This window comes from Neurospora tetraspora, assembly GCF_033439725.1.
Source record: "Neurospora tetraspora strain CBS 560.94 chromosome Unknown B0H65scaffold_6, whole genome shotgun sequence".
NCBI lineage: Eukaryota > Fungi > Ascomycota > Sordariomycetes > Sordariales > Sordariaceae > Neurospora > Neurospora tetraspora.
In genome coordinates, this window is record NW_026944388.1 from 3,948,319 (window position 1) to 3,963,718 (window position 15,400).

The 15,400-nt window shown below is 54.4% G+C and overlaps 2 protein-coding genes across 2 annotated transcripts; one reads left to right on the forward strand and one right to left on the reverse strand.

Moving 5' to 3' along the window:
* Nucleotides 1-415: 415 nt before the first annotated feature.
* B0H65DRAFT_474421 (uncharacterized protein) lies at nucleotides 416-5,249 on the reverse strand. Its single transcript, XM_062827244.1, has 4 exons — nucleotides 5,223-5,249; nucleotides 4,587-5,130; nucleotides 3,829-4,521; nucleotides 416-3,756 (listed from the first exon to the last, which is right to left on the reverse strand). Exons 2-4 carry the CDS (start codon nucleotides 4,823-4,825, stop codon nucleotides 756-758), a joined length of 3,933 nt encoding a protein of 1,310 aa, XP_062679994.1. The 5' UTR covers nucleotides 4,826-5,130; nucleotides 5,223-5,249; the 3' UTR covers nucleotides 416-755.
* A 1,839-nt stretch (nucleotides 5,250-7,088) lies between these two features.
* B0H65DRAFT_444975 (uncharacterized protein) lies at nucleotides 7,089-13,232 on the forward strand (the record flags this gene model as incomplete). The annotated part of the gene is made up of 5 exons (XM_062825709.1): nucleotides 7,089-7,709; nucleotides 7,800-12,321; nucleotides 12,642-12,744; nucleotides 12,775-12,799; nucleotides 12,903-13,232. The coding sequence occupies 5 exons, from the start codon at nucleotides 7,089-7,091 to the stop codon at nucleotides 13,230-13,232; spliced, it is 5,601 nt and encodes a 1,866-aa protein (XP_062679995.1).
* Between the last annotated feature and the right edge of the window lie 2,168 nt (nucleotides 13,233-15,400).

Consider the following 15,400-nt stretch of genomic DNA (forward strand, 5'->3'; position numbering starts at 1 on the left):
CCATTCTCTCAGAAGAGAGTGAGAGGATTTTGGTGCTCCTCGTGATCTAGGCCAGAGGCAATAATAGTATACTATCTCATTACCCGCGGTCCTGGTATATAAGACTGTTAGTGCCGTAACTGTCTTTCCATCGTCGGTTATAATCCCGATGTAATATTCTGTGTCAAAGTTACCTCTACTGTCCCTCTCCCGAAGCGGGACACACCAAGGGCCGAACGATATTTCTTGCGTGGGACAAGTCCAAAAGAGGGTCTCATAACTTTAGGTGCCGATGTGATGATCGCTTGTGAAATGTCATGGACATGTTAATAGCCAGGTACGTCCTCACAAGATCGATGTGTTCCCATCATATTGGCATTTAGTACCAACTCTCTACATCCATCACACACAGATTTCACCGGGTAAAAGATTGTTGTGGCTCATAAACATTAAAATTGCAATTGATCATTCATACATCATACTACCAAACTAACAAATGAAAAAGCAACCCAAGGAAATGAAACCGTATGGTCAAGTGTGAGGGGGTATAAGCTAACAATATCAAGACAAAAAAAAATGGAACAACTCTTCTTTTCTCATCAATCCCATCATCAATCCCATCATCATCCATCTTCAACCTCCTTTTCGCTCATTCCCGCTGTTCATATTTCCCCTCCTCATTCCTCCCCTCCTCTTTCCTTCTCCTCTTTTCCTCTCTCATCTTCTTTCTTCTGATACCTTTCCACCCCCTCATCATTCATCATTCTTCTCATGACTTAAAGCTCATCATGACCAACAACAGCCTCCGAAGCCTGGCTAGCAACACTAACCACAGTCTCCTTGGCCTCACTAGCCAAGCTGCTCACGCTCTCATACGCGCCCACCACGACTTCGGGGATAGAAGTAGCGTAGACTCCCCTGAGTCTGCTCACCACGCTCTCAGAGAAGGTTGGCTCCTTGCCCACGAGCAGTTCACTGACAATGCTACTCACGACACTATACTGTTGCGCGGCGGCATCCGTACCCGCAGCGGCATACTCGCCCGCCGCGCTAGCACCAGCACCAGCAGCGCTGGTGATAGAGGCAGCGTTATCAGCTGCGGCATCACTCGCCGCACCGCCGTATTGGTTCGCGACGCTGATGGCAGAGGAGCTGGCGGCGCTGGCGGCGGAGATGACGGTTTGGTACCAGGGAGTGGGGGTGGGAGCACCGTAGACTTCGATGCTGATCCTGGCGAGGACGGAGTCCCAGGATTCGGAAACTGCCGAGGCGGCATCGGCGACGTTCTCGGAAACAACGGACGCAGCACCGGCGACGTTCTCGGAAACGACGGAAGCGGCAGAGGAGGCCTTGTCTCCCGCGGCGTAAACGACGGAGGAGGCGTTCTCCCCGACGATCGAGGCAGCGGAGGCAGCACCGTCTGTAACGGCGGAAGCAACCGATGCAGCAGAGGCGGCAGCAGCGGAGGCAGCAGAAGCAGCGGATTCAGAGGCGATGGAGGCCGCGTAGGCAGCGTTGTCAGTAACAACAGAAGCCGCAGAGGCAGCGGACTCGGTGGCGACGGAAGCGACTGACGAAGCAGTGCCGACGAAGTCAGTGGGAGTAGGGGTGGCAGTCAGGGAGTTGAAAGCGGACGAAGCGGCAGCCAAGAACTCGGAGTAGCGAGCGTGAGCGACACCGAGGCCGGCGTAGTAGTTGTGCCTGGCGTTCTCGAGCGCCTTTTGGACGTGCTCAGAGGGAGTGGAGGGGGTAGGGGTGGCCAGACCGGCGGCGATCTTGGCGGACTCGTATTGCTCCTCGGCCCAAGAGCGACCTTGCTCGAGACGCTGGGCAGCAATGGATTGGATGCGCTCCCAGTCCACGGAAGGGATGTTGGGGACGGGAACGGCGGTGGGGAGGATCTTGAAGGCCTCGGTGGGAGTGCTCTTGTACACTTGCTTAGAGGCAAGCTTCAAGGCCTTGTCGAGGCGGACACTAGCGGAGGCCATGGCGTTGCTGTAAGCTTGGGTGACGGATGCGAGCATCTGCTGGTGAGCCGGCTCAGGGGTGCCGCGGATCTGGGCAGAGATGAGGGAGAGGGCTTCAGAATACTGGTTGTTGGCACGAGACATGGCGGACGAGTAGACCGACTTGACGTCGTTACGCATCTTCTCCATGGCTTCAGAAACGTCGTCGTAGGTATCTTCGTCAATGATGGGCTGGCGACTAGGCACCGACTGAGCAGCAGCTCCGAGCCAAGCGGACTTGACGGTGGTGGCAGGAGGCTCAGGAGTTTCGGAGACGATGATATCAGACTCCTCCTCAGCTTCCTCCTCAACGGGGAGCTCGACGGGAGCAGGGCCCTCCTTCTCTGCCTTGGTAGTGTTACCGACCATGACAGGGGTCTCCTCGAGGATCTCAGTAGAGGCGAGATCAGGGCGAGACTCAACGATAGAAGCGGCCTCGGATGCAGACTCAACATCATCAGCGACCTCTTCGGAAGCAACGCTGGCAGACTCGACAGTCTCGGTCTCGGTGGAAGACCCAACAACGACCTCGGAGGCTTCGCTCAGCACAGTAGTGGCAGACTCCTTTGCAACGTCAGTTGCGCTCTCGACAGACTCGGAAGCCGAAGAGGCGGCCTCAACGACGGGGGAGGTGTCCTCATCCGCAAGCTCCTCCATCTTGTCAGTAGCTGAATCCTTGGCTCCAACGACAGCCTCAGTCACCTCAGACACAACTTCAGCAGCGCGGCTGACACCATCACCAACAACCTCAGAAACCTTCTCACCAGCAGCACTAGCAGAATCGCTAGCCTGGGAAACGACACTGGCCGCAGCATCCTGAGCATACTCCACATGCTCAGCAGCCTGCTGAGCGACAGTGCTCTCGAACTCATCGGAGTCGTCACCAGCTTCCAACTTGCGAACAGCAACCTGCTTCAAGCGAGCAAGCTCCTTGGCAGCAGAGGCCGCAGTGTTCATGGCCTCTTCCTCAACAGCAGCCGCCTCATTCTGAGCAGCCTCGAGACCAGGGTGAGTAACGATGAGGTTCTTGAGGTCGTTGTTCCAGTCCTCGAAACGGCTCTTGAGCTCATGGTACTTGGCCCAGTCCTTGTAAGTGACGCCATCCATCCAAGCCCACTTCATACCGAGCTTCTGCAAGGCCAGGTCTCTAATGTCGCCAAGGATGGTAAAGTGGGCTTCGGCAGCATTGGTAATAGCGGACTGCATCTCGGCCTCGTAGTTCTCACGCCAGGTACGGACCTCCTGAGCTCTCTCCTTGATAGACATGCCCGCCTGACGTACGACGGCAGCAATTTGATCGCGTCCCTCGTCAACCGAGGCGGTTTCCTTGTTTACGGCCCCAATAATCTGCATGATCTTGCGGCGGAGTTGGACAAGCTCGGAAACAGTCGTAGTCTGGAGCTCGTCGAGCAGAGCCTTACCGGTAACCTTGGCGTTACGGCGGATCATCTTCTTGGTGATTTCGTAGATTCTGGCCGAGATCTCGGAGGCGCCCTGGTCAGCGGCCTTGGAGTACCTTTCCTGCCAGTCCTGAAGATCGGCAGCGACAGTCTCACGGGCGCTACGGCGAGCGGGATCTTCCTTCTCGAGCTGCTCATCGACCTCGGGAGGGGGAATGCGGTTCTCGGGAACATTGTGCTCTGTGGATTCGGAGTTCAAGACCTTTTGTTCTTCAGCGGCAGCGGCCTTGATTGAGGACTCGGCGTGGGACGAGGGGGTCGAAGCAGCGGTAGTGGCCGGTGTGGGCTTGCTAAAAGTCGATGTCTTGCTGCTGGAGGCACGCGATCGAGTCAGCACTCTTTTTGTCGACAACGGTGATGGAAGAGAATCCGTCGCCACCAACCTAGAGGACAAGTCCACAGGGGGCTTGGGTACCGACTTCTTGTTGCTCGTGGTATGGCGACCAAGGCGCTGGCCAATCTTGAGCAGCTGAGGCTCGACATTCTCAGAGTAGATGACTCTCAAATGGGGCATGACGGTTCCATCGAGGAACAGGTTGGTCTTGTTCCAGGCCCAACGGGTTGAGGGCAACACGGTGCTTGCAGCAAAAGCCGAGGCAGCCTTATAGCCCTTGTGTGCGTAGGGTTCGACGAAGTGGTACGAGGGCACGACAACGTCATGGTAGGTCTGGAGGGCGTTGGTGCGCGCAATCTCATAGTACGGACCGGCGGCAGTGGAAAGCTGCTTGACATGGGGACCAACGCTCTGTTCGTAACGGGTCTTTGCAAGCTTCTGGTACTTGACAAGCTGGGGCTGAAGGGTCTTTTGCCAATGGGTCTTGGTGTAGGCCTGGGCCTTTTGGATTCTGGGTTGCGCATATGCCAAGGCGGGAGCAATGGCCTTTTGATCGACGACATGGTAGTAGCGGTTGACGTAGGGAGCGGCGTAGGCGGTATAGTATGGTTCGACATGCGGCAAAACGGTCTGCTTGACCTCAAAGTATGTCTTGCAAATGCGGGGAGAAGACTTGTCGCAATCCTTGAGCGAGGCGGGGCAGCGGAAGAGGATGGTGAGGATAGTGTACCAGGTCACGAGTCTGTGGAAAAGCCGTAGGTTAGAGAGATGTCAACAACTCGATGATGGCAAAGACTGCTCGCTTACCTAGCTACAACATTGAACGTCCTAGCTATCACACCAGGCCGACTGCGTGGGCGTTGTCTTGGTGTGACTCTGGGGCTGGCCGAGTGGCTGAGGGTGGGCTTGATGGGGCCGTTGATGCCATTGATGCCGTTAATACTGTTGACACCCTTCTTGGAGTAGCCATTGATGCTGCTGAGGCCATCGAGAGTAGGGACGGGGCCTTTGGGACCTCCGTTCATCGAGCCGTTTGTGTCCTTCATGGTTGCAGGCTCTTATCAGCACCGGGCTGACTGTGGTGACGTCGCGACGAATGTGAGATGGTTGTCGATAGGTCGCTTGGTTAAGCGCGTTCAAATATGAACAGGCGCAATCATCGAAGTGTGTTGTTGCTGCGTCGTTGTTGGTGGTCGTCTCCAGGGACGGTGCAGAGGGAAGAAAAGAAAAAAGATATTGTTATCGTGTGAGTGGTCACGTCAAGGTCCCAGGTCCGTGACTGCGAAATGCGACTGCGACTGGGGCTCGTTCCAGCTGGTGGTTCCAGGCGATGGTTCGGTGCTTCCCGCTGCTACAGCACGCTTTCGTTAGCTCGTGCTCTCTTCCCGTCATCGGCCAGGCCAGGGCGGGGCCAATGATGGAAACAGTGGGGTGTTACCGTACCGTACTTTTACGTTACCTCTACCAAAGTTGAGATTCAGATGGAATGAAGCAGTCGTCAGGTCCTGAGACGAAGCGAAGAGTTGAAGGGCAAGGGGATTTGTTTTGCTTTGTTTCTTCTGCCTGTGACTTTCTGGGAGTTTCTTTTCCACGGTCAGTTTCAGGTATTCTCCGCACGCGACAGTCTGTCAGTGTTAAGGAGGCACGTACCTTGTATTAGTAGAGGTATTGAAACCTGTGATGCTACCGTAGCCGAGTTACCTGCTTCTTCAGTCTCTCTTCAGAACACAATGAAGGGCTACAATCACAACCAAATCAACAAACTGACGAATGTTGTTGATGTTGTTTCTGGGTGGTCCTTGGTTTAAAGAGAAGATGAGAAGTGGAAGTCTGTTTGTTTTCCCTCAGGTCAAGATCAAAACTTGGGGATGCTGTACAGATACACCAACGTCACCCTCCTCCTCCAATTCCAGGTATCTTGGGTAGCGTGCCACAGCTTGCCCCACAGACGTCATTGAGCCTTGAGGGTGGTGAGCGTGCTTTGGATGCACCGCCAGAGAGAAGAAAAGATACAAAGATCTCGTGTCCAATTGGCTCTGTCTTTGTTTATCAGTCAAGATATCTTGGTCGACATGTCCCGATTTTCACTGCGTGTTTCAGGCAACATGGTCAAGTCCATGGATGGGTGTCGTCTTGTTCCAGTTCTCTGGAAAGTGCACTGGCCATGTTCTCATATGGCATCGCGGATCTTAAGATGCGACATTGAAGGCCCCAAACTATTCACATCTCTGGCTACGATAGTTATCAGTTTCGAAATGTTTTTCTTTTTTCTCCAAAACGCTGATGCTCAAAGCCAGGGACTGCCTTGTAGTGGAAGCCAAAGATCTTGTTATTATTCTGTGGCAAAGAAAGCTCGAAAGTCTTTGACACACGAGAAGCGGAAGCAAGTTATGCAGGGCTCGGGACCGTTATGTCATCCCAACGTTGAAGCACAAAAGTTGTGATCAAATGTGCACATGTCCACATGCGTGGCATGACTGCGCCATGCTGGTGTGAACTCTTTCGTCCTTGCATTCTTCAATTCAGATTGACTCTGATCAATATCATAGGATTTTTCCAATCAACACATCAATCAAGACCAAAAGCTTCTCGATAAGTTGACTTTTGAAAATGACCTAGGTCACGGCCTTATCATTGAATCAGCTGGCTCGTGCACCACTTTGTCCTTTAACGCGCTATACCCTTTCTGTTTAGTGATCCTTGGGCGGGCCCGAGTGAGATCTGGCGGTTCCGAGTCGGGTCTAGCCTTTGCTGAAAGTTCCACTGCACGCTTTCCCGATCAAGGACCGCTTTCAACACTTTGTCACTTTTTGGTGCATTTGGCGCTTTCTCTTCCACTTCTTCCATTCACACTTCCAGACTTCCACCGTCTTCACTGCCGCCACTCAACGGGCCACCACCACCACAGAGCCTCGTCACCCTCTGTCGCCATTGCCGTCGCATCTTCTTCCGCGACTCGACTGCGGTGAACAACACGACATCCATTCCTTCTTCGACTGTCTGTTAGTAACAAGCCCCGCCTCCGACCTGACGAGTACCGACAACTTATCCGCCGCCGACTTCTCCGTCTTTCCCATCGAATTTTCTCCCAACATCCTCGCGACAATTTTGGTCGAATAGTCTCACCCGGCATTGCATTCGGCATTTCTCTCGACCGAGCTCGACCATCTCTGCGACAGAAACAGAGTCAGCCGACTCGCGCCGCCCAACGACGAGAATGAAGACCAATACATGATCTGACCGACACTCGACAACACCACAAACACACAGCGCCTCTGCTGCTGACAACAACTCACGCTCCCTTCCACCATGGGCGACGCTAACCCCGCCGACCCGACCGTCCTTCCGGGCTTCGGCCAGGACCAGCCCGACCATGTCCGATTTCCAAACACCAGACTGCGAAACTCGCGATCAGCCTCCATCTCGACATGGACAACCACCTCTGGCGGCCACTCCCACACTCATTCGCAACCCAACAATAACCCGCGCGAACCCGAGCAATGTCGTATTTGCCGAGGCGAAGCTACTCCCGACGATCCCTTGTACCACCCGTGCAAGTGTAGCGGAAGTATCAAATGGGTCCATCAGGAATGTCTGATGCAATGGCTGGCCCAGACCCAGAGGAAACACTGCGAGCTGTGCAAGACACCCTTCCGCTTCACCAAGCTTTACGATCCCGACATGCCCAGGACTGTTCCTGCCCACATCTTCATCGGCCACATGTTCAAATACTCGGTCCGTAAGCTTCTCGTCTGGGCAAGGGCCGCCCTCGTCGTTAGTGTCTGGCTTGGGTGGCTCCCCTACTTCATGCGCTCGGTATGGGCCATGCTGTTCTGGCTCTGTGAGGAAGGCTGGGGAGGTCCGGCTCTGTTTTCAAGGTCTCAAAACATATCGTCAAACGGTTTCTCAGTTACGGCTTACAGCACCACCGTATGTCCATCTAGTCCGCTCTTTCTCGCCAACACGTCTCCAGCCAGCGTAGGGGATGTCCTAGGACGTTTGCCTCTGAACTCGACACAGTTCGTAAACAGCCTTACTGGTGCCAATTCAGGTGCAGGCTACTCGTTCCTTTCCGTCCTACTTCGAATCATATTTGGCTCAGGCGGTATCGTGGACAGGACTCCTCCGCCCCTCAAGGAAATTCCCAGTCATCTCTCCAACAACGTCACTGCGACACTGTTCATCGACCAAACGGCTTCACCTTACAGCAATGTGTCCTATCCACCTTCGCTGCTCAGCGAGGTCGGCTTTTTGAAGAACTTAACCCGGAACCCTACAGTCAACAACAACATCATTGCGGTTCTCGAGGGCCAGATCATCACCGTCCTCGTCGTTGTCTGTTTTATCTTGATCATTCTTGTCAGAGATTACGTGGTTCAACAGCAGCCGGAAATCAACGAGCGCGCCGCTTTTGCCAACCTTCAAAACGTGCAGCCCCAGGTAGCTCAGGTCAATGTTCCCGACCCTGCCATGAACGGTAACCACAACGGTGGCCACAACGGTGACCACAACGGTGACCATCTCGGTGGTATCGAAGAAGAAGAGGATGCAGGTACTGACGACGAACATGCCTGGCATGCTCAACCTCCCCAGCCTGGACCCCAGCCGGACAGGAATCCCGTCAACAATCCCTATGCTTCTGACCTGGAGAGAGAACTCGGAGAATCGGACTCATCTACCATAGATGAGTATCTCAACATCTACAGGGAGGCCGGCGGAAACCCCGACAGAATTGTTGAGCTGGCCCAGGAGCGTGGTCTGGAGGAAAGATTGGCCTACTGGATAGCCCTTACCAAGACCATGAAGGAGCGCGCCGCCCGAGTTCAGGCAAACTACAATGACGGCCTCAACCCTTCCGCGGCGGAATCCAGTACTACCGCAGCAGCGAGACCGTCAGGCCACAATTTGGAGATGGACAGCACTCCTGCCGCCCCACGACCCGATCCGTTTGATGACTGGCGCTATCCTTTGGAAGAAGATGATCATCAGGCTGAAGAAACCGGACAAGGTTCTAGGGACAAGGGCAAGGGCGTTGCGACTGATGATTTTGACACCGAGTCGGATCCCGAAATTATCGGTGCTTCCTCGAGGCCGCGCGCCAATACAGATGGGCCTGAGATCAGAATGCACACCAATCCTCTGGGTAGCAACAGCTGGTCGTTCAATGACTTACCAGAAGACGGCCCGAACAGTCCGTCGACGGAAGAAAGGCCCTCTCAGGTTATTTCAACGGCCCCGGATCTCAATACTGACAATTATTCTTCCAATACCGAGGTCGAACCTTTGCTCGCTTCTCTGGCTGGCCAAGGGGAATCCGAGTCATTCCAGGAGAATCGCAGCCAAGATGGCAATAGGGATATAGCCGATGATGTCCGTGTACACACAGAGCCTTGGGGAGCCAACCCCATCCCAGAGCGTCAGTCGGAATCACAAGAACTGACAGATATACCCTGGCCCACCCTCGACGAGAGTACGGCTGACAGCCCCGCACAACCTCCTCAACCTCGTGGATTCGTCCCTAGAGTGACCGACTTCATGTGGCAAGGCGTCGAGGCGGATCAGGCGCAACATGATGCTATTGATATCATCGCTGACGCTTTGATGAGACGGGACGACCAAGACAACGTGGACGTTCGCGATGACGCTAGACTTGACAACGATGATGACCTAGACCAGGATGATGATGACGCCGCAGCAGCAATTGGCCTCGAACAAGACGCCATTGACGATGCCGAAGACCTCGAGGGCGTCCTGGAGCTTCTTGGAATGCGCGGGCCTTTGGCTGGCCTGTTCCAAAACGCCATCTTTTGTGTTTTGCTCGTGTCAGCCACCATCTTTCTCGGCTTGTTCGTTCCCTACAACATCGGCCGCTATTCGCTGTGGTTCATTGCGAAGCCTATGCGTCCAGTCTGGATCCTCTACAGTCTGTGCAGGTTCATCCAGGACATGGTTGTTATTGCCTTCGGGCTTGTCTCTCACGCACTCTCTCTGGTGCATCCAAGTCTAGGACTGGGTGGTGTGGCTCGCCTGGTTACGAAGCTCCTCTTCGGTAGCCGTTACGCGACAGCGACTCTTGATCCGCACATTGAAATGACCAACGCCGCCAAGCGAGTTGGGCACACGGTGATTCACGAGCTTGGTCGCGTGTCCATGTCGGAGATTCACACCTTTTCTGCTGTCAGTCACGAAGCCTTGTTGTCGGTCAAGGGGCAGATCTTTTCCGGCTTTGCCGCCCTGGGTTCTGCTCTTGTCTTCATCTTTGGCGGTGACTACTCTACCAAAGCCCCGTTGGTGTTCTCCGCGGCCAGCAGTGCAACTGCACTTGCCCTGAACGCCCTCAAGACTCTGCCTGCGACCTTGTTGAAGCCTAACCTGGTCATCAACGTCAACTTCCCTGACGCGAGTCATGCTATCGACCCGGCATTGGCATACTGGAATGGTACAGACAGATTCTGGGCAATCCTTGCTGGCTACCTCACGATTTACATCGCGGCAGTATTGTACCTGCGTCGTGGCGGACCTATCTCGTCTAGCCAGACCGGACAAGAGTGGGAGGCAGCCATCATTGACGCACTCAACCAGGCAAGCGGTGTGATGAAGGTCATCCTTATTATCGGCATTGAGATGCTCGTCTTCCCACTTTACTGTGGCATGCTCTTGGACATCGCACTCTTGCCCTTATTCGAGAATGCCACCCTCATGTCCCGCCTCCAATTCACCCTCAACTTCCCCGTTACGTCGATCTTCGTTCATTGGTTCGTAGGTACAGCCTACATGTTTCACTTTGCGCTGTTCGTCTCCATGTGCCGCAAGATCATGCGTCGGGGAGTTCTCTACTTCATTCGCGACCCAGACGATCCCGAGTTCCACCCGGTACGCGATGTACTGGAGCGCAATGTCACGACTCAGCTGCGCAAGATTGCGTTTTCTGCTCTCGTCTACGGCGCGCTTGTCATAATCTGCCTCGGCGCTGTGGTCTGGGGGCTGGCGCTCTCACTGCCTAACGTCCTGCCGATTCACTACTCGTCCAACGAGCCAGTGCTCGAGTTCCCGCTTGACCTTCTCTTTTACAACTTCCTGATGCCCTTGGCGGTCAAGTTCTTCAAGCCTGGTGATGGACTACATGCCATGTATACCTGGTGGTTCCGCACATGCGGTCGTTGCTTGAGGATTACTTGGTTCCTGTTTGGGGAGCGCAAGGCGGATGAAGAAGGTCGTCTGCGCATGATTGAGAGAGGCCCCGGATCCCAGGAATCATGGTGGCAGGCGATGTTCCTGCAGTTGGATGAGTCCAATGGACTTGTGAGGCCGTGGAAGCCCAAGTTCGTGGCCGAAAGCACCAAGGCCGAGGCCTCCGAGTCCGAACCTGAATCACCGAACATCAGAGGGTATGTGCCGTCTGAGTCTGAGGCTAGGGAATCTGAGGCCAGGGAACGGTCCCCTGAAGAAGGCTTCAAGGATTACTTGGTGGATACCAAGCAACTCATTCCCGATGGACGCTTCGTTCGCGCTCCGGCCTCCGACCAGGTCAAGATTCCAAAGGGCAAGACGGTGTTCCTGGAAGTGTCGGAGAAGAATGAGAGACTGGACGGCAAGCCTGATGTACCCGAGACCGATCTTTACTCGACGACACAGTACCGTCTGGTGTATGTTCCGCCGCACTTCCGGGTCCGCATCTTCTTCTTTATTCTCCTCATCTGGATGTTTGCCGCCGCTACGGGCGTCGGCATCACGATTATCCCCTTGGTCTTTGGCCGCTGGATGTTCCAGCTCTTGATTCCCGAAGGTGTGAGGACGAATGACATTTACGCCTTCGGCATCGGCATCCACGTTTTGGGGTCGATTGTTTACGCGCTCATCAACATCCGGTCCCTTTCTCAGACTGCCAAGATTCGAGTCGCCGGAGCTATCGTATCAGTCTTTAACAACGGCGCAGTCCGCCGCGGCCTGGCCGTAATCACCCGCATCGCCAAGATCGTCTACTCCTACTTCTTCCTCCTGGTTGTCTTCCCTCTCATGATCGCCTCCGTCGCCGAGCTCTACTTCATGATGCCCCTGCACGAATTCATGTACAGCGTTCCGATTGCCCAAGACATCAAGCAAGTCACGATCGAACACGCGGCCGCTCTCAACCCGCGCCACACCATCCGCGTTATGCAATCCTGGACCATCGGTCTTTTGTATCTGAAGCTTTCTGTCAGAGGAATCACCACTTGGTTCAGCGGTAGTCGTTTGGCACTCGCCACCAAGGCCGTGTTGCGACGGGGGTGGTTCAACCCCAACGCTGGCGTTTTGACTCGAGCATTCGTCATTCCTGCCATCCTCCTCTGGACCGTCGCTATGGCCATCCCTACCCTCTTCGCCAAGTTCATGATCTCCTGGAGTCTGGCGGAAACGTTGACCCTTCGCCATCCTCAAGCCGTCGTTGACGGTGTGGTGGACCAAACTTTCTACGACGCCTACGTCGTGCTCATCTACCGACGTAGCTTCCCGCTTACAGCACTTTTGTTGTTGGCTGTGGCGGCGGTGTGGGGTTTATTAGGTGTGTTCCAGAGTTGGAAGATGAGGATCAGGGATGAGGCATATCTGATTGGGGAGAGACTGCAGAATTATGGCGGGGGAATGCCGCAGAGGGGTCTTGGAAGGGGGACGAGGGGTGGATGGAGGGCTGGGATCGCTGTTGGGGGGCGGTGATGAGATGGGTGGGAGGAAGTTGTGAAGAAAGAAGGGAGATGGAAGATGAAGGCGGACGGTGAGATCGATGTGGAAAAGAGAGAAGAGAGAAATCATAGGGTAAAGGGAGATGGAGAGGAATCAGAAATGAAGCGGTGGAATGATACCAAACTGAACTGTACATGTTAGAGTATAAACAGCGTAGCATAAAGGATATTTGTTACTTGCAGTCTGCGGTTGCTAGACACTTGCGCTGCTTTGATGCGTTGGAGATGGCGTCTGTCGTTGTGGTGTAAGTACTCTTTTTTCGTTCATGGCCTAGGCAAAGAGCTGGATTGTATCAAGAGGTTTGACTTTATCAGTCTCAAATCTAACATCCAAGTGTTGATAGTGGTGTTATCCATTCACGGAGTCTGAATCTAACATCTAAGCGTTCATGGTATTATCAAGCCATACAAAAAGACAGAACGACAAGTCCAGCTCGAAGTCCAAAGAATCCAAAACATTGATTTCCAATCATCGCTGTCGCCACTTTTCAACACCAAATCACAAAGCAGCATGCTATATAGTCAGTCGCCTGCCAAATCTTCAAGAAAACAAAAACCCGAAACCAAAAGACAAACAACGCCCACTAATGATCCTCCACATCCTCATCCCTCCCGGGATAACAAATATCCTGCACCACCACCGCCCTCACATGATGTCCCAACACAAACAAATACGTCCCCAAAAGACAAATACTCATGCCCGTACCCACCCACAACACCGCGTCACTCTTGAACGCGTTTCCAATACTAATAGTAGCCAACGTAAACCCCGTATTCGGGAACACACTCGCCCACCACCCCAAGTGGAAATACCTCGGTCTACTAGCCAGCACCGCCAACACGCCAATAAAAAACCACCAAAACGCCAACGCCCACAGGAAAACCGCGCCAATGATCGCCATCGTCCTGATCTGTCCGGCGTCCATCAGGCCGTCCATGTCATGATCGAAATCCCGCGGTAATCCCTGGGCCATGCCCAGGAATGCCAACGCCGTGAATGAAGGGGGGCCGACGCACATGAATAAACCGGGGCGGTGTTCGCGGTCGGGTAAACCGACGGACATGAGTCGACCGACCATGTGCGCGTACATCATGAAGGCTACGGCGGCGCCTAGACCTTGGCAGGTTAGGCCGGCGCAGATGACGACTATGGAGCGATGGGCCGGTTGGGAGCCGGAGATGACGGCTGCGATGGTGCCCGAGAGCATGATGGGGAAGATGGGGAGGATCCAGGTTGGCATCATTGTTGACAACGAAAAAGATCGTTTTTGCGAGAAGAGGAAGGAGTATTGCCCCACCGCAACGGCCGTGGCGAGGATAAGATATATCCAGAAGGCGATATGCAGAACCCAGACGAGATCAACACTCGGCGTCCCGTCCACTGGTGTTCCATACTTCTGGGTACTCGTTATCAGAGTCGCTATCGACAAGAAAAAAGTAGGGAAGAAAAACCCTTCGCGCGGGTGGGTAAGACTGGCTTTGAATGTACCAGGGTGCAAAAGGAACCGGGTTACTTGCAGGGAAGTGAGCAAGACGAAGATAATCAGGTTGATGATATACACCGCCATCCCAATCTGGCGCAGGCCGGGGAAGGAGTGCGGTTGTGCCGCTATCAAAAGGGAGAGACCGCCGGTCGACATGCAGAGGGTGTACCAGGCCCAGGTGAAGTGTTTTAGGCGGGCGCGGAGGGGGAGTTTGGGGCGGGAGGGGTCGTAGGGGTTTGGGTGGTCTGGGTGGCCTTTTTGGTGGTGGTGGGGGGAGGATTCAAGGTCGTTCTCGTCGTCGGAGTGCCCAGCGCCGCCGGACATGTGTCCATCATGGTTGGACTTCTCGTTAGAGTTCAGGGCTAACTGGGAGGAGACAGCGGAGGGAGACAGGGAGGAGAAGGCGCCGCCGAGGTAGTCTCTTCTGGTGTTGACTCCTCCTTCTCTCCCTTCCTTCTCATAATCACCCGGGGTCCCGGCGTAGGTGCCGGAGGTGCGGGAGGAGGAGGCGGGATCGTCACCGGTTACGGTTGCGGAGGAGGATTGGCGGGAGTGGGAGCCGAGGAAGCTGGGGTCGTTTGGTGGGTTGAGTGTGGTTTGTTGTTGTGTTTCAAATTGGGACCGTTGAGGGGTGGCGTCATGGATGATGAATTGCGGTCCCGTCTGCATGGGAGGCTGGCTGCCCCTCATGGTGGTGGATTGTTCCATCGCGATGCTTCTGTGTGTCTGTCTGTCTGTCTGTCTGTCTGTCTGTTGTTTCGTTGGACGAAGAAGGATGTGACGATATGACTGGTGTGTCTCGATTCGAGATCGTGGTGGATATCGCAAACGATATCGATATTCAAGCGAAATGGATTTGGACGACTTTCAGGTCAGACCGGTGTCCTGATCAACAACTGGATTATCTTGGAAACCGAAGGACATAAGGTCTAGTATCTGGGAAGTTGTTCCCCAGCTATCGTCGATCAGCCGGCCTCTTAGTGCTGGCTGATGTCGTCGATGGAAATGTTGGAGAGCTCGAAGCGAGGACGAGGAGGGAAAAAGTTATTTGGCTGCTATCGAAGCATGGGGCTTGCTATTAAGATGGAGATGAAACTGCTGGTCTGGTCGAAATTGGTCAAAGCTGTGATGAAGCTGATGAAGATGGGGAATCGTCAGAGAACCGAGCGCGTGGACTCGTCTACTTTTAACCTTTTCCGGGGGACTCCATGATTTCTTCTCCAACTTGGACACCGCAGACCCCAGACCCCCTACCTCTTGCATCAGATCAGACGGACTGCACGCACGCCCGCACCGCACACCGGGTGGTCCCTGTGGTCCCTGAGGTGCCTCCCCCAGGACATTTGTCGCCCAACCGTTTCAAACCGGGATGGTAGATCTATATCTGCCAAGGGACCCACACGAGGCTTCTCGATGC

Coding starts and splice junctions, on each gene's coding strand:
- B0H65DRAFT_474421 (XM_062827244.1), bottom strand. CDS start 4,825: ATGAAGGACACAAACGGCTCGATGAACGGAGGTCCCAAAGGCCCCGTC. Junction 4,522..4,586: donor ACGTTCAATGTTGTAGCTAG/GTAAGCGAGCAG, acceptor GCTTTTCCACAG/ACTCGTGACCTGGTACACTA. Junction 3,757..3,828: donor CCTGTGGACTTGTCCTCTAG/GTTGGTGGCGAC, acceptor GCGTGCCTCCAG/CAGCAAGACATCGACTTTTA.